At 39.7% G+C, this 17,286-nt stretch overlaps 1 protein-coding gene across 1 annotated transcript; it reads right to left on the minus strand.

The window, feature by feature from the left end:
- Positions 1 to 1,942: 1,942 nt before the first annotated feature.
- Positions 1,943 to 15,424, minus strand: LOC139721622 (kelch-like protein 5). Its single transcript, XM_071632953.1, has 11 exons — positions 14,948 to 15,424; positions 14,084 to 14,434; positions 11,277 to 11,435; positions 10,299 to 10,427; positions 9,464 to 9,659; positions 8,622 to 8,857; positions 8,177 to 8,338; positions 7,092 to 7,298; positions 5,900 to 6,036; positions 4,786 to 4,925; positions 1,943 to 2,048 (listed from the first exon to the last, which is right to left on the minus strand). The coding sequence occupies exons 2-11, from the start codon at positions 14,253 to 14,255 to the stop codon at positions 1,943 to 1,945; spliced, it is 1,644 nt and encodes a 547-aa protein (XP_071489054.1). The 5' UTR covers positions 14,256 to 14,434; positions 14,948 to 15,424.
- Between the last annotated feature and the right edge of the window lie 1,862 nt (positions 15,425 to 17,286).

Here is a 17,286-nt window from a genome sequence, read left to right on the forward strand (position 1 = left end):
GCACACAAATGCAACTTCAGTGTCTTTCCACCTCATGCAGGGAGTGCTTACTAAATCTGTATTTCCTCATCTTATCATGCGCTACTGCCATAAATCACTTTTCCGTGGGTGTCAAATAGTTTTTGACACGAAGATTTGACCGCTGTATTGAATACACAATTAAGTTTATTGACTACGATTTGTTTGCCATAGGCTTGTACAAAATGTTGTCCCATGGGGGAACATCCCTAGTATGTTCTACTTATTGAAGAACATTAAAGGGGCATTCCAGACGATTTTCATAATTTCACATCATGTAGTGCATAAATCGCTACACCCATGCATAGAATTATGGAATTTATTGTGGTCCTTGAGCAGAGAAACCAATACTCTGAAAAATCTTAACCCGTTGAGGACGGACTGATTTCGCTACAATACGCAATTCCCATAGACACCAGCCCAAGTATATTCAGGTCTCATCCTCAACAGGTTAAACAAATTACACTGAACAGTGTTGACGACATAGGAGCCTCACATATTTCAGAAATGTAGCAGTGTACGTAATTCCATTACGATACCGCTTGCTCAACAAGTTCATCTGTGCAGAATCTATGCATGCCTTCTTCTTTTGTTCTTCCTTGAGCCCCAACTCATGCATTCTTATGGTGAAGCTGCCGTGTCATCATCCTTGTTCATTGCAATTTGTTATAAATTTTGAAAAATTCTTATTCCTCATCCCAATCACTATAAATTCTGAAACTCTGTATTTATAGTTGTTCAAATGTAAAAGTCTGAAAATCATCTGCAGGTCTCCTTTAAGAATGGTCTGCTATCACATGACCCTATTTACACAATCGCTGACTGGTATTTGACTAACTTTAACTATTGTTAAATAGTACTTGCAAAAAAAAAACAATGCATAGTAACTTTGGTATGCTGATTGAATACACAATACTGACCTGATCTTGATGAATGCCTGGTGTCATTTTAACCAATACACTCTCCTTCAGTTTAATAACTCGGTTAAGTCTCAACTTATCCCAGTTGCATACAATGTTTCATTTTCTCATCCCTATGTAACTCTTTACGTGCCATGGGGTAAATCTTCTGTGTGCCACATTATATGGAGACAGCAACGTAGTCATGCTTTGGAAAACATTCTGTTTTTCAAATCTATGTAACTTTTATTAATTTGTATTGCCCTGGACATGTAATGAGCAAAGTTATTAGAGAAAAATGTAAAGCTTTGCTTCGATGTAAATTGTGTGATAAATCTATGAGCTGTTTTTTTCTTTCTTTCAAATGACCAGTAGCTACATTATAGTAGAGGTATGACTTTTGCACACAAAGCAGTGACAGGAACTTGGAATTTACTCGCAATTCCAGGAGGGAACACCGCTTTATAGTCAACCACCACATAAATGCAAGCTACATGTGATAGGAATAGAAATGCGAGAAACGCTTTCATTGCACTGTGGCATTTTGGAGATTTATCTATCGGTTTGGGCGGGTCTGTGCGTTTGAGCAGAACATATAAACTTGGCATGCTGTCGACTGAGTTGGGTGTGCGAACGTGGCACATAAAGAGTTAAGGCTGTGAAGGGAGAGAGAGATGAGACAGATGTTCAACAATATTTCAGAAATAATTTTCCATATTTCCTTTTCAGGAAGGGCAGCACACAATAAGTACCCCAAAGGATAATGCCCTCATTTTTCTTCCTTGGGACACACAGGCACAATAAAAACAAAGTCACTAGAATCAATTCACACCCCAGCAGATGACACACATTCTCAGGACATAACCAAAACTCTCACACACAGAGGATGAAGGGCTGACACGAATTCTCACAGAGTGGAGCAGGGGACGTTGTTGAGGATTGCTATTCCTGCCACGGCCCGCTGGTTCCCATGGGTCCCAGACTGTGCCACTCCCCCGAGTGGGACTCAAAGGACTCAACGGTGTTCAGGTAGTGCACCCCATCGTGTCCCCCAGGGCGTACATGGTGGACCCCATGACTGCAACTCCGTGGCCACTCCGACATTCCGACATGGGGGCCAGGAATGCCCATCTGGGAGGAGGTATAGAGCAGAAATGATCAATTTACTTCATCATTAGGGTGTCAGCCTCTGGTCAATCAAATGGGTTACATTAATTTGATTGTGAATTGTGAGTCTTGCTTGTACTGCAAATCATTTCTTTCATAATTTGGGATGTTCAGTGCACCCTTTCAAGTGACTAATACCTAGTACCATCACATTGGTATTTAAATATGCGATATTACAGAAAACAAGAGACCCGGGGGTCTCGCGCTCACCTGAGTATCGCAAGTTCACCTTCCATGCATTCTAGTAGACTCTTACCTGAGAACATTGGAAACTTGTCATGGGGATAGCTTTGAGAACTACCCCCATGGGGAATGGGGGATGAGTTGGGCCCCCCTGTGGGACCCCCAGATGGGGCATGGTGCCCATTTGATGGAATTGAGATTCTATCCCCCTAGGAATGCTACCTGCCAAGTTTGGTGGAAATTCATCATGGGGTTCTCAAGAAAAAGATGAAAATTTACAATTTGGCCCCAATCTAGGCCCCCCTGGGGCCCTCTAGGTGGGGCATGGTGCCCATATGATGGGAATGAGATTCTTTCCCCCTAGGAATGATTCATCATGGCATTTTTAAGAAAAAGATGAAAGTGTACAATTTGGGCCCCATTAGGACCCTTCTCCACCCCCACCCCCTTCCCCTGGGTCCCAAGGGGGGCACCCCTGATTCTGCCATGAACAAACTTGAAACTACAATCATCAATGTACCAACTCAAAGTATTAACTTAGCTCTATCACTTCTGGTTCTAGAGAAGAAGATTTTTAAAGAATCCTTAATTTTTATTTTATTTTATTATTATTATTACTTTTTTTTTTTTTGGGGGGGGGGGGTTGGGCCCCTCTGGGGGGCCCCCAGGTGGCGCATGGTGCCCATTTGAACAAATTGAGATCCTATTCCCCCTAGGGAAGCTACCTGCCAAGTTTGGTAAAAATCGATCTTGGGGTTCTCAAGAAAAAGATGAAAATATAAAAAGTTTACGCACGCCGGACGCCGGACGAAGAGCGATCGCAATAGCTTACTTAAGGCTCAGGTGAGCTAAAAAAAAAAACAGCAGTAGCAGGCATGGTTCACTCTTATCACAATGGAAATGACATCTCATAAAACCTTTATGGGCACTTTACCTATAAAGGATAGAACATTTTACCAACGTTTCTTAAATAAATTAAAACACAATGCCCCTAAATGCAGTGTGGATATGAAGGTGGTATATAATCACAATTGTCTTTAAAGATAATAAAAAGTTTTGGTACCTCAAAAGTTTCTCTGAATTTCCTTGTCTTGGTTTGTGTTTCACGTTAAAGTATGTTGTCTGTGAGAATTACTCGCCCAAAAGTGCTCTCATGTCTTAGTAATCATGCAATAATGGTTTCGTACCAGAGCCGTCACCGTACGGCGTCGATAAATATTGTACAAAACCACTGACTGCGACCAGCAGCGTGCAGCCCATTGTACGCATAGCTAACTGCGACCAGCAGCCCCATACGCATAGCGTAATGGGGCTTCGCATTGTAGCATTCAGGATCATGACAGAATTAGTATCGCGGGTAAATGTCAACTTAAAATCCAAAAATTTCTTCGATTTGAAGACTTACCAATTAATTTGAAGTATTGAAAACAGGCTTCGAACAACGTTTGGTTCTGCCAATAGTCCCTTTCTTTTCGAATTGATGACTGAATGTGACTCGGTCGGGAGGACCTTGGGAGAGCTACATACACTGACTACTACGGCCAGCGCATGCGCACACAAACATGTTATCCGTTGATGGATTTGAAATTTGTGCGCATGTGATGTGTTCGCATGCACTGGCTGTAGTATTCAGTGTATGTAGCTCTCCCAAGGTCCTCTCGACCGAGTCACATTCAGTCATCAATTCGAACAGAAAGGGACTATAGGCAGAACCAAACGTTGCCCGAAGCCTGTTTTCAATACTTCACCTTAATTGGTAAGTCTTCAAATTGAAGAATTTTTGGAATTTTAAGTTGACATTTATCCTGCGATACTAAATCTGTCATGATCCTGAATGCTACAATGCGAAGCCCGATTACACTATGCGTATGGGACTGCTGGTCGCTATGCGTATGGGGCTGCTGGTCGCAGTTAATTGCATGATTACTAAGACATGAGAGCACTTTGGGGCGAGTAAGTCTCACAGTGTTAGTTATATGAAAGGTACTTTAACCTGAAACACAAACTAAGACAAGGAAATTCAAGGAAAATTTTGAGGTACCAAAACTTTTTATTATCTTTAATACCCTCATAAAATTTAGGTTTATATGAATATCTATCTTATTCTTTACTTGATGTTCTTAGCTGCAGCTTAGGTGCTTATTACTTTGGATTGATTGAAAGGGTCAGTGTCTGTGTGCAGGTCAATACTTGCTACTAAATTCTACCTTGAGCACAAGAAAAATGGATATTGAAAATATAGATTTCAACTATCTACTATCATTCATGCAAGCAGAAAGAAAAATCTAAGAAGACACATGTTTCATAAACTACAATGTAAGACAGAGACATTATCAAATCTTTTGCAAAGTGAGAAGTCTTGCTGTATTATTTTTATCCTTTTTATTCTTGTAATGCAAAGTGTTTATACTCTTTGTGGCTGTTAATGTTTACTGCATACTGAATGCTGTAATACGCAATACAATTTATTTTACAGAGCTCACAGCTGACTTCGAATAACACCTGATGTAATCTTTACCTGTCTGCATCTGGGTAGTACCTCTCTACAGTGTTCAGATTTGATTGGCCGTTGTAGCCTCCAGAGGCGTAAAGCCTGCCCCCTACTGATCCTACACCGACACCACCCCTCTTGGAGTTCATGCTGGCAGCTGGAAGCCACTGTAATCACAAATCATTAGAGAGAGAACAAATGATATTTAGCAATAGAAATATTGAAAGTAATATGGAAGAAGACTCTTCACTAAGTTTAGTTCTATTACTACCATAGGCAACCCAAAAGTGTACAGCATCTGCTGCTTTTTGAGATAGTGGGCCTGAGAGCCACCTACACAGTCGTGTACTGCCAACAGGTGCTGTTTTAGTAGCTTCAGGGGATGATATAGTACTCACAAGATTATGAGTAGCAACTACCTGGTTGGTTCTTCAGCAATCCATTGACACATGTTCTAATGGTACAGCAATGGAATGGTTAATTCTTCATCAGATATTTGAATTGCAGCAGCACATTGATAACTGATGAAAATTGTTGCATTGATGTCAACTGATACGAATCTTAGCATTGATATTAATGCATCAAAAGTAACTAAATCCTACGCTAAATTCTCTGCCTCATTGTTAAAAAGATAGGGGAAAGCTATGGTAAACCAAATTTATTTGGTTGTGTAGAAATCAAATGGAAAAACATTAATCCCCTAGACTATCTTACATGCAGCAGTCTTCAGTTTGGATTGACCATCTATCATAAGCAAGCCAAAACATGCATTTCTATAAAGTTAATGATAGACAAAAACAAAACTTACAGAATCTTTATAATCTATGGAGGAGAGGTATATACCAACAAATGGTAAATGCAGATTCGACATTAGCAGTGGTTTCATGGCATGGAGCCACTAAAAATTGATGTTTGGTCCACAAACTTCCCAAACATTTATCTTTTGATGGCCTGAATGGGCAACCGACATTCAAAGTGGAATGTTACGTTTCCTTTTATCTTGGGTCATTACATTTCTTTATTTTTTTTTTGTGCTTCCCAAATTTCAGATTTTAAAGTGGCCTGAATGGGCCACCAAAGAAAGAGGTTAATGTCGAGCCCTTATACATTTATACTTTATAACACCTTCTCGTTCCCTTACCCTGTTCATCCTCTGGTCATACTTCTCGCAGCTCTTGAGATAGATGGAACCGTCACTTCCCCCGACTGCATACAAGCAATCATGGACCGCAGCGACCCCAGCGTGGCGACGGTTGCCGTCCATACTGGCTATCCTTCCTGAAAATACACAGTTGTTGTAGCAAACATGAAAAGATGAATGCAGCTGTCTTTTGTTTGTTTTTTGTTTGTTTGTTTTTTCTTTTCCATCTGAGAAGATGGCTGGATAGCCCACATTCAGCTGCAATAGCTGATCTTCCATGGGGTCCAGGTGGATGTAAGGCGGGACCACTTCACCGGGTTAAACACCCTGCTCTTTGCAATGAATAAATGAAGCGGGATCTTTCATGTGCATGAGTTGTGACTCTCTCACACACAGGACCTCCATGTTATGTCCTATCCGAGGGACAGAGTGTCTTGCCTCTTACTAGAGGGGATGGTATGATTATGCACAACATTGATCAGAGGGACTCGGGAATTGAACTGGGGTCCTTATGATCATTGGGCAAACGTGCTACACCGTGTACCGACTGAGCTAACTCACCGCCCGTCTCGTCCACAATTGAGGGATAAATTTGAGCTGCACTCTGCCAAGAGACAGGAAAGGGCAGTGTTTTATGCTACGCGTCTTAGTCAAATCACTGACTGACTGTGCACCATGACATATGGCCGAGACAATGTTAAACAATCAATGAAGATACATTCCCCAGAACTAATGGTGTATGTAGCAACCCTCCTCTTCATTCAAGTACCATGGCTGATTTAAAGTGAATGTAAGATTGGTAAAAATGGGGCAAGTCTGTTCTGTCCTTCTATGGTAGGCAAGTTATATGGTGTGTAATTATCGTGTGACTAATAACTTCTGCTACAGCATACGGATGATAAAAGCTACCTGACTGCAAGAGAGAGCATACATTATCATTCTATAAATTTAACATAATGGAGCACAATGTAATTTCAACAGCAGAAAATTACAAAGACAGTGTCAGTTTCCTCCCTGTTTGGTTCCAGATGGAACACTGAGGAGTATTTTGAAGAAGAAGGTGTATAAACACCTTGTCATTTCATCTGTGTTTAAACAGTGATCACTTCATCCTTAAGATTCATGAATACATCCCTCTGTAAATGCAGACAAGAATCATTTTGCTGAATAAGAGAATGTATAGACTACTTACTCCAGCGGTTTGTGCGGGGGTCATAGGCCTCTACTGTGTCGAGTACTGATACACCATCATAGCCGCCGATTGCAAACAGCTGTCTATCGAGGATAGCCACGGAGTGGTAACGGCGGACCTGCTGCATGGAGCCAACTCTGTGCCACATTCGGGTCGAGGGGTCAAACATCTCAACAGTACTCAAGTATGTGCCGCCATCATAGCCACCTAATTACACACACACACACACACACACACACACACAAATATAAAGTATTTTTAATCAAAGAGTGAACATTTTGTTGACTATACATAAGTAAAGATGATGTTAAAGCATGCAGCACACGAATTACACATTACATCCTCAAGTTAGTCTAAACAAAGTAATTCACAATTTCTGTGACATCAGACAAAAATCCCTTTTATCAACACTGTCTTTTTCATGCATTGGATAAAAGGTGGAGGTATAAACATCAAAATCTCTTGAGTAGTGGGTAAGAAAACTTGTGCACAGTAAAAATGAAATACATGACATGATGAAAACACTGTACATAGAAAATATGCTTTATTACACAGGCATAAATTTTCTATTTTAAAAATTTTCTGACTCTCCATGTCGATAGTACATTCTGGTGGTCTTCACTTCTTTGAGAATCAAACCATGTGAATCAAACAGCACCTTCAGAGCCTGTAAATAGTCTCTTGGCTCCTTTAACGATGACTTCGTTGATCTCAAATATGACAGAATTCAGTTGAAACTAACTGATAACAAACCACTCACACACACACACACAATACAGAAACACTCTGTGTGTGGCAGTGATCAAATGGAAAGTTTGCCTCATCACACATTCTCAACATCTTTCCATGTGACAGGCTCTAGCTCTGCTGATTTGTGATTTAAGTCTTTTTGGTGTTGGTATCAATCCTACAAAGAACTGTCTCATTCAACATTTTGATAGTTGTGTTCAGTGTCATCCTGACAAGGGTAAAGAACATCGGATAGGGTCATTCGTAGGACCAACAGTCATCTATGAATTCAGATAGAAGTGGACCAGACATCACAGGGGCTTTGCCTTATCATCTTGTCACCCCCTACCTCCTACCTATTGCATAGAGTTTCCCATCCAGGGCAGCAACTCCCACTCCGCTGCGGGGGGTGTTCATGCTGGCTTCAATGGTCACCCTCCCATTGCCCAGATTGAGTCTTTCCACATGGCTGAGGGAGTGGCCTGTGCAGTCCATCCCTCCAACACAGTAAATGGAACCTGCCAAAACGAGGATGAACATACCATTACATCAGTTAGCACTGCCTGCCTAAGATGCAAGACATCACATGCTTTATGATAAAATCCTCACACAATACCTGGACATACTTTTCCGTTAGAAATAAAAACTTTAATTCTATGAAATTCTGAGATCAGGCCCCACATTCATTTCATGCAATCTGCAAAACACTACTCTTTTACAATAATCTGAACAAACTCTCACACACTCAGGATATACACAGTTGACCCGCCACAAGCAATGCTGAGACAGTCAGCAACTCACCGACTGTAGACTTCCTCGGTGTGATCTGTGTCGGCCTCATGCCGGTCCGCCTCTCTGGGAGCATGTGGTAGTTCTTGGCCTCATCCAGGAGGTCTCGGCATTTCATGTCCTGCTTGATGAGTTCCTCGGCCTCCACGATGTCGACCAGGAAGCGGGGAGACAGCAGCGGCATCCGCGTTTCCTGCAGGAGCTCGGCGATGTCTGCCCTGCGATTGGCTTTGTCATGATACACCCATCTAGGTGTTCATCACACCGGGACATAAGAAAAAGGGGAGAAAAAAAAGAGAAAAACAAAACATCATTTTTTATACTGGTACCATAAATTTCAGTCTGGAAGTAAAAGTGTGTCAACTTTGGAAACCTCAAGAATACTTTTTTTTTAAAATTTACAGTAGGGACCGATCCGACCTGGTGGCAAAATCCGCCATTATTTTGGTGTCCCATGTGCACATGCGTACATGTAAATGCATGATACATATTACACCACCATATCATACATTCAGCAAAATCCACCATTACTGCTGTGTTCCATGTGTGCGCATGTATATGAATGCACGATATATATTCCACTGCGATATATACCATGCACTCAACAAACATGTGCCCAAGTGGGCACATCACATTTATGGCAGATTTCCTGACAGGTCAGTTCAGTTCATGCAAACAGTATTTCAGAGTAATTGTTAGTCTATATCTTCCCTCTCCTACTTTCACTGTACATCTCTCAGGTTTAAACAGGACAGAAATATCCATGATGTGCCCCACCATCTCGTAAATCTCTTGCAAGAGTTTGGGGACAAATTAACTGAAATTACGTCTACAAATGTTTCCAATTTTCTTACCTGATTATTGCATTGTAGACTTCCTCTTCGCTTTGGACATTAAGGTCCTCACATCGCAGTAGGTCTGCTAACTGGGACTTTGTTAACTGGAGAAACTCTTCTTCGTGTGCCACCTCATCAAAATGTGTCTCGGCATACCGTCCAGACACCAACTTCAGGTCAGTGCATGTGTGTGCATCAGCAAAATTTCGGATACCTGTGCAACAACACAATCGTTGATATTCACTCTCTATTTCCTCAATTTCCTCAATACATTTATGATGACCTGCCGGTATCCTGAACACAACTACTGATCTGATTAGTAATCCGAACATCATCAATATTATTCCAGCAGTACTTGTAAATGAATGCCGCATTTATGGTTGAAGAATGAAAGACACACTTGTGGTATAATACATTTTCAGGAAATCACACAAATTATAATCACCAGAACTATAATTACCACAACTATTTGGACTTCTGATAATATATCATATGTAAATTGATTGTGCTTGGATTGTCAACCAGTTTCTTTCATGAAAAGCTAATATCAAATCAAATTAATCAACCCTTGAATCTACTCATCTACCAGCCATGAAAGTGTCACTCCAGTATGATCTTATCCAAATCATTCAGTTCCACTTCACATATTTCACAGTGCACGACATAAAACCATGTAACTTGTACAAATGTATCACAAAGAATCAATGCAGTATGTGGTCTCTATGAGCTCCTTGATACGTGCTGTCTCTAAGTCAAACAGCTGAAGGTTAATTACAGTAATATGAGAAATTCAGAGATAAAATGAATAAGAACTCAACATACAACAATCACTCAGCTGGCATAAATACAGTACCTAGGCAGTTTGCTGGATGGAGTTGCTTCTTCAAGAACTCCGAACACGACGCCTGGACATCTGAGAGTTGCAACATGGATGCCGTGTTCAGTAAGGCCTGTACTGTGTCTATGTGGATCATCAGCTCTCCTGCAAAAAAACACCATACAAACAATAATCACATCATCACTCAAGTGTGACATGAAGTTGGCGTTCACTTCATCTGACAATTCAATGCTGGCAAACGTGATATGTAATGTTTCTTTGCCTACTTAACTGCAACAGACTGGTTTCTCAGTTTGTACTGTTTTTCTTTATTGTTTCATTTGCTTTATGGTTGTCTGTTTGCTTTTTTTAAAGGCATGCAAGACAAAGGAGCCCTAAGATTATGATGTGCCATTTGTCCTGACTTGTTGGTAGTAATGCATTTAAAGCTTACCTTATTCCCCTACAAATGGCACCACTTCTATACAACAGTAGTACTTGCTTACATCTGAATCTTGCAAAGTTAAATATCCATTCATGTTCATACTGACTTTAACAACAAAAGTAGCCTAACAGTACATGACAATGGCTGATTTTACAATTTACAGGCAGAACAGTCTGGAATACAACAGGACTCTTGTCTTTCAAACAAAGTATGAGCATGACATACACATACTTTGCACTTTCAGCTCCCTTGACCTAATGAATACAACTAATGTATAGACCACACCAAACCATGGATATGTTCAAAAATGAGTCGACAGAATTAAATTTCATCAAGATGCTGGCTTGAATATAATTACTTTGTACAGTGGACTCCCATCATAACGAAGTCCTCAGGTGCGGCAGTTTTCTTTCGTTATATTGAAATTTTGTTATAACTGAACAAATAAACAATAAAAATGCATACAGCAGATAATGTTGCAGCTTGAATTTTTACTTCATTGTAACAGGAATTTTGTTTTTAACCATGTTCGTTATAATGGGAGTGCACTGTATAAAGGAAAACCTTACCTGAATATGCATAGTCTATGAGTTGCTCCATGGCCCTTGGGTTGACCTCTTTCATGGTGACCACAGGAAGGGTGGCCTCCTTCATCTCTCCAGTGAACATGGCATAAAAGTAGCGGCAGAAGGACGCCAGGACAATTCGATGGGCGGGAATCTTGGTCCCTGCAGAGGTGAAGGGGTGGAGTTTTAAAAGAGTGTTTATTCTAGAAAGGGATAGCTTTCACTACCGGACAGCAGTGGTGGGGTGGGGGGGGGGGTACCTCTGAGAGATCTGGGCATACTGTACCTTACAGAGACAACCCATGTGGTACCGGTACTCATTTCCAAAGAATAAAGTACTTTTCTTTTGTTGTTGTCGTCATTGTTCTGTCACAGTGTCCAAAATTTAAAGGGAAAATTGACAATTCCACAGTCTACTGATTCCATACAAAAGCATTTTCTATTATGGTTTTGACACAGAGAGATGAGGCAGAAAATTCAAAGACTACCATTTAAAGTCTCATTTACACACTACAGTGTCTTTAAATGTGCATTAGAATAAAAGAAATTAGTACAAAATGCACCTTCTACGCTGGGAAGACAAAATTCAGAGTACAAATTAGGTTCCATCATTAGGCCAGTATACACCCCATTCTTTACAGCCAGTCTGGCACTATGATACACTTTAGACTTATAATAGACTTACATTGTATTAGATTGTTGAATTACTCACTGCTTAAAATTTCTATAAAATGTGCAGGGAGCATATTATTATTATTATTATTATTTTTTTTTTTTGGGGGGGGGTGTTTCACTTAACTTTCATTTTCATATTTCATGACAGAAACCATTGAGGAACTTTTAATAAAGAGGAAATATTAAGTCTCTGCCAGTGTTCATGTTTGATGGATTTATGAGGGCAAAGACGGAAAGTGTGCATTTCTTAATGTGTATGGCATTGTTCATGGGCACACTGCCCTTACAGCTAGCACTAACTCATTGGTAAGCAGAATCTATATCACCACAATGTCAGAACACTTGTGATACTGACTTTAACTGATTGGGTTTGGTGTAGTTCGCAAATTTTGTTCATGTATGAATGGCAGCAATAAAGAAAGTCACGCTCAAATCTTCCCAGCCACGGCAAAATGCAAATCTCTCTCTTTATATTTTTTTTTTGTTTTTTGTTTTAATTCTGAAGGAGTTTCGAGGTTTCTGGTACACGTTACATATGAGCTACAATGTATGTGTACCTTACAAGACTTACTATTAACTTCTACCAAACCATAACGTAGTTGGGTCATTCTTCGCTAAGTGTATATTTTCGGCATTACAAATTATTGAAAGAAAAAGTGTCTCGGGAATGGAAAATCTTTCATAAAGTGGGAAAATCACGATGAATGTTGACTTCATTTAATACGGGCGCAATCTTTATGTGGTGTTTCCTCATTTAGAATAACTTCAATTTTTAGTGCTGCAGTAATACATTGTAAATATATATGAAAAATGTCACGTGACAGAGAATATGTGATGGAGATGATATTTGGTAATCTAATATGGCATAAACAAATTTAAGGATAGATATAATGCAACTGAGCAAAAGAAAATAGCAGTGGTTGAAAGACTTCCAATATGATTGACATCATGCATTTTCAATATCACTTTATTGCTATTTTGTACTAAAAAGCAAATTCCATCAACATCATCTCCGTCACTTTTTGTGACGGAGATGACGGGTTTAACAATTAATGGCCTCATACCATCTTCCTAATCCATTCACCTGCCTTCTAGAACCGTGTGTACTGGAAGAGGGTATGATCTTCTCTCCCGTCATGCCACCAAAATTATGAATTATTTTGATTTGATATGTAATCTCCAGCGTTCGGAGATGACACTGAATAAAGGTACGAACTGGCTTTTGTCACAAATTTCAAAAAAATTATAACTTTCTTGATTAAAATGGGGGAAAACCAGGTGAGTTCATCAACTTCAGCATGTAACTGTCATGTAGCACTAAAATCGATACTTAGGGTACCCGACATTTTTTGTTAATGGCGCCCTAAATGTTTGTGACGGAGATGACGCAAAATGGTGGGACACACAATTTTGAATTATTTATTTCATTTTTTTTCTTAAATCATTTGATATTGGTATAATGCTGATTATTTAACAGTACGTTCTAAATGGAAATGAAAAGGCATTTAAAATGTTTGAACATGCTTCCATCTTGAAATGCAATATAAGGATATTTACCGGTATTTGTAGTATCAGCGGGACATGGGGTTTTCAGTGGTAGGGATACGGGATAATTAAAATAATAGGTCAGGATAAACAATTCATCCCTCTTTTTGGTATGCTATCTTCATTACATGAATGTAAGTCATCGTAAACAGAACAGAAAGTAATGAAATGACCTTTCATTTTTGTACATAATACCTTTAAATTGATGGGACACAGAAATATACACTTAGCGAAGAATGACCCAGTTACGTTGGGACACAACTTGACTTACTGGTACATGTTTGCGACATATGATGCCATCCCCCTTTAAAAAAAAAAAAAATTACCAGTATGTTGAGAATGATTTACAGTGAGTGTTGGAAAACAAGGTCTACTAATTTAACCAACGCTGCACACACGCTGGTCCGACTGTCCAGGACAAGTAAAAATCACTGTTGGACCAGGAACTTCTTGAGGAATGGACCAATAAAAAGTGCATAAAATGGGTTCCTACTGGTCCGACAGACAGGTTGGACCAGTAGAAAAAAAAAATGAGTTAGTGTGCAGCCCTGCTATAACAGTCTATCAATATGCAGGAGACAAATGCTTACCTTCAACATCTAACACAACGTCACACAGTTTTCCAACTTGTCTGAGATCATCCATGGTGCGAAGTGCATGGTTGCCATAGAAACTGTCCGCTCGGTGAATCATGACATCATTGTTTGCGCCACCACCACCACCACCTCCACCATCGGCCTCGAGTTCGTCAAAGTCCAACATGATTACACTCAAATTGTGATGACCATCTGGTTAGAAGGAGCTACCTTTCCACACAGGAGCAGACTTTACCACCTCACCTCACATATTTCCTTTTCACGCACGATGGAAATATGAAATCAATGCCACTACAAGCTGCCGACTACGATGACTTATATGCAAGGTGAATCCTCATTCATAATCTGAGAAGATAAACCAAAATGCATACAAACAGACAAAGGAAATATAAGTTAGCTTAATTTCTTACTCCCAACAAATGGAAAATACAACTAGGTATTAAACACTCTTGGCACTTGATCTGCTTGCAGCCATCCAGGGCATGCCATGTGCGTGTGTGAGTGCGCAAATTTCCTGATTTCTTTAGAAGTTCCTGATTAAGCCATGCTTGTCATTCATTCATATTTCAGGCAATAGAACTTCATTTTTAAGCACATATGACAGACACAAAGTTTGACTTTATACAGTAAGTGTGAATTCTTCTAGTTACACCCGTGGCCATATGCAAATGCTTCCTAGCTTGGCCTAACACACATTTGGATTGTACTCGATCAGTTGATGTGTGAAGTGTGTTATGGTTTTATTGATATGCTCTACCACAATCATACAGTCATTATTATTCAGCAGTTCAGTCATTATACATTTCAGATTCGGTTAGATGAGAATGGAAATAATGAAAGGCATAATGAAAACCTTACCATCACTCACAAAATTCTTCTTGCACGTCAGTCAAAATTTACTGTAAACTGTAGTGTAGGAGAGGCCAGCCTTGCCTGTCCAATAACCCCACGAACAATCTTCTGCAGTTTAACTAGCAGAAGTGATGACGAGTTGAACGTATGAAGCCAAGGCGTCAGCAAAGAGTCTAACGAACGTTACACAGCTCAGCTAACTAGGAAAATTATTTTTGGTCGAAGATCTAACGTTAGACATCATCGTAATCACGATGATAAGATTGACAGCTAGAAACTGGATCCGACGGGTGCTCTGTAGATCACAGACTTGGAAAACCGTGCATGAGAGAAACTACAACAGTGGCACTATTGTTATAAGGCTGAATAAAAGAAGGGCAACTACCATACATTCACGATGAATCACAACACAAACAATAGTTGTCGCCCTAGACCCTATCCCACGTACGATGTAAAAACTCACCGTAATGTCAGCTGCAGCTACGTTAGTAGAGCATCTAACGTTACATGACAGAATGACGGCGGAAGCAAATACAGTGCAAGGAAATGTCCTGAAAGTCCTTGGCGATGCGAAGAGAAAGATATTACTCTGTGGTGGAATAACGGGATTTTACATTTCTCTGTAGCGTAGGGGAGTAACTGCGCAGTTTTTGAGACCCACCCACAGAAGTAGCTGTGCCTGATATACAGTAATCGCCTTTGCCATAACGCCAGTGTATAAAACGTCCGTCTCTAGCTCGATCTCGTATAGTGGGGTGGCTTAGTGAAATTATCGTGACACGGCGGACAAAAGCATGATTTTTTCACCAAAGGTACTTCATGATGTACCTTCTCAAAAAATAGGGTGCTCCAAGAAAATTGATGCTGGGAAGGAGGTCAGAGGTCAAAGGTCAATGACCTTTATTTGTGAAACAGGTTTTTTGGCTATTTCTCAGGTCAGGAATATCAAATCTGGATAAAACTTGGCAGGAAGAATATTGAGAACAAGTAAAATATTTTGATTGAATTTGGAGTGAATTTTCCAAAGGTCAAAGGTCAAAGGTCAATGAACTTTTTCTAAAAATCATGTTTTTGTTTATTTCTCCAGGTAGGAAGATTCAATTTTCACAAAATTTGATATGAATGTTGTATAGAAGGTACTAAGAGTATAAACCAGGGGTCAAATATAATTGTTGATTTGTGCGTTGCCATGGCAACCCAAAACTAGGGTTTTTAATTGAAGTTAGTTACAGGAGGCTATTTTCCAGTTTGGAAGAGATTCCATTTGAATAGGTACAACTGATCGACGGGATGTATACAGGTTTGAAATACTTTTCATTAGTGTTAAGTGGTATGTTGCCATGGCAACTACATATATAGATTTTGGTTAAACTTAAAGGAGACTTCAGAACTTATGAATTTGAAGAGATTTCCATCAGGGTTGGTATAATTGATCAACAAAAAAGTCGCCAGACAAAGATTTGTCACCTTTATAGCATGTGGGTTGAGTGAATGCAGCAACAATAGTAGAACACATCAGTGAGAGTTTGAGGAAAATTGGACAATCCGTTCTAAAGTTATGAATTTTTGAAGTTTCTGCTCATGCAGTCGAGGCTGGATGAGAAGACTACTATACCTTGTAATGTCACATGTGTACAATGATATAAAGAATGAATAAAGACAATTCAACATAAATTATTTTCGCTTACAAAAGGATACTCAACTTCTCTTTCAGAAGGCAGGGGGAATAATATTACCCTTGACATACGTCAGTAGCAAGTCAAAGAAACTATGTGAACTTTATTCAAAAAGTATGGTTTTGTGAAATTCTCATTTTATTTTCCTTAGAATGTGCGCATGTGACATCATGCACTGTGGTAGTCTTTTCATCCCGCCGCGACTGTGCAGATACCTTAAAAATCATAACTTTTGAACGGATTGTACGATTTTTCCAAGCTTTCTGTGATGTGTCCTACTAATATTGTTGTATTCACTGAATCCATGTGTGCATGAAGGTGGACTTGTCCTCAAAAGAGCAGACTGTAAGCTTTAAAATGATGTATCACACAATTCAAAGGGATTCCCCTAACCTATCTAAATAATAATACCGGTACTGGAAAGAAAGCACACACTCTGGATAAGTATGAACTGAGAAAAGAGGCTGCATTGTCTATTTTAGCGTTTAATCTTTACCAAGCTGTCTCATGTCAATATGTTCGTCTTTTCTTCCCCCCTCCAATTTTCATTTGAGTTTGTCATTATCAATTTTTGATGATAAGAACGATGCCACAAGGCATTGTTTCTTAAAAATGCTTCACCTGCTCCTTCAGGTCCAAAATCTAATTCAATATATATAATTTTCCTGA

This window comes from Diadema antillarum, unplaced genomic scaffold (genome assembly GCF_040938485.1).
Source record: "Diadema antillarum isolate AM-2024a unplaced genomic scaffold, OU_Dant_1.0 scf00000146, whole genome shotgun sequence".
Classification (NCBI taxonomy): Eukaryota; Metazoa; Echinodermata; class Echinoidea; order Diadematoida; family Diadematidae; genus Diadema; species Diadema antillarum.

Excerpts from the sequence above, each read along its gene's own strand:
- LOC139721622 (XM_071632953.1), bottom strand. The coding sequence starts at position 14,255 with ATGTTGGACTTTGACGAACTCGAGGCCGATGGTGGAGGTGGTGGTGGT. Across the intron at positions 8,858-9,463 it reads GTCTACAATGCAATAATCAG|ATGGGTGTATCATGACAAAG; the intron begins GTAAGAAAATTG and ends ATGAACACCTAG. Across the intron at positions 8,339-8,621 it reads ACCGAGGAAGTCTACAGTCG|GTTCCATTTACTGTGTTGGA; the intron begins GTGAGTTGCTGA and ends TCGTTTTGGCAG.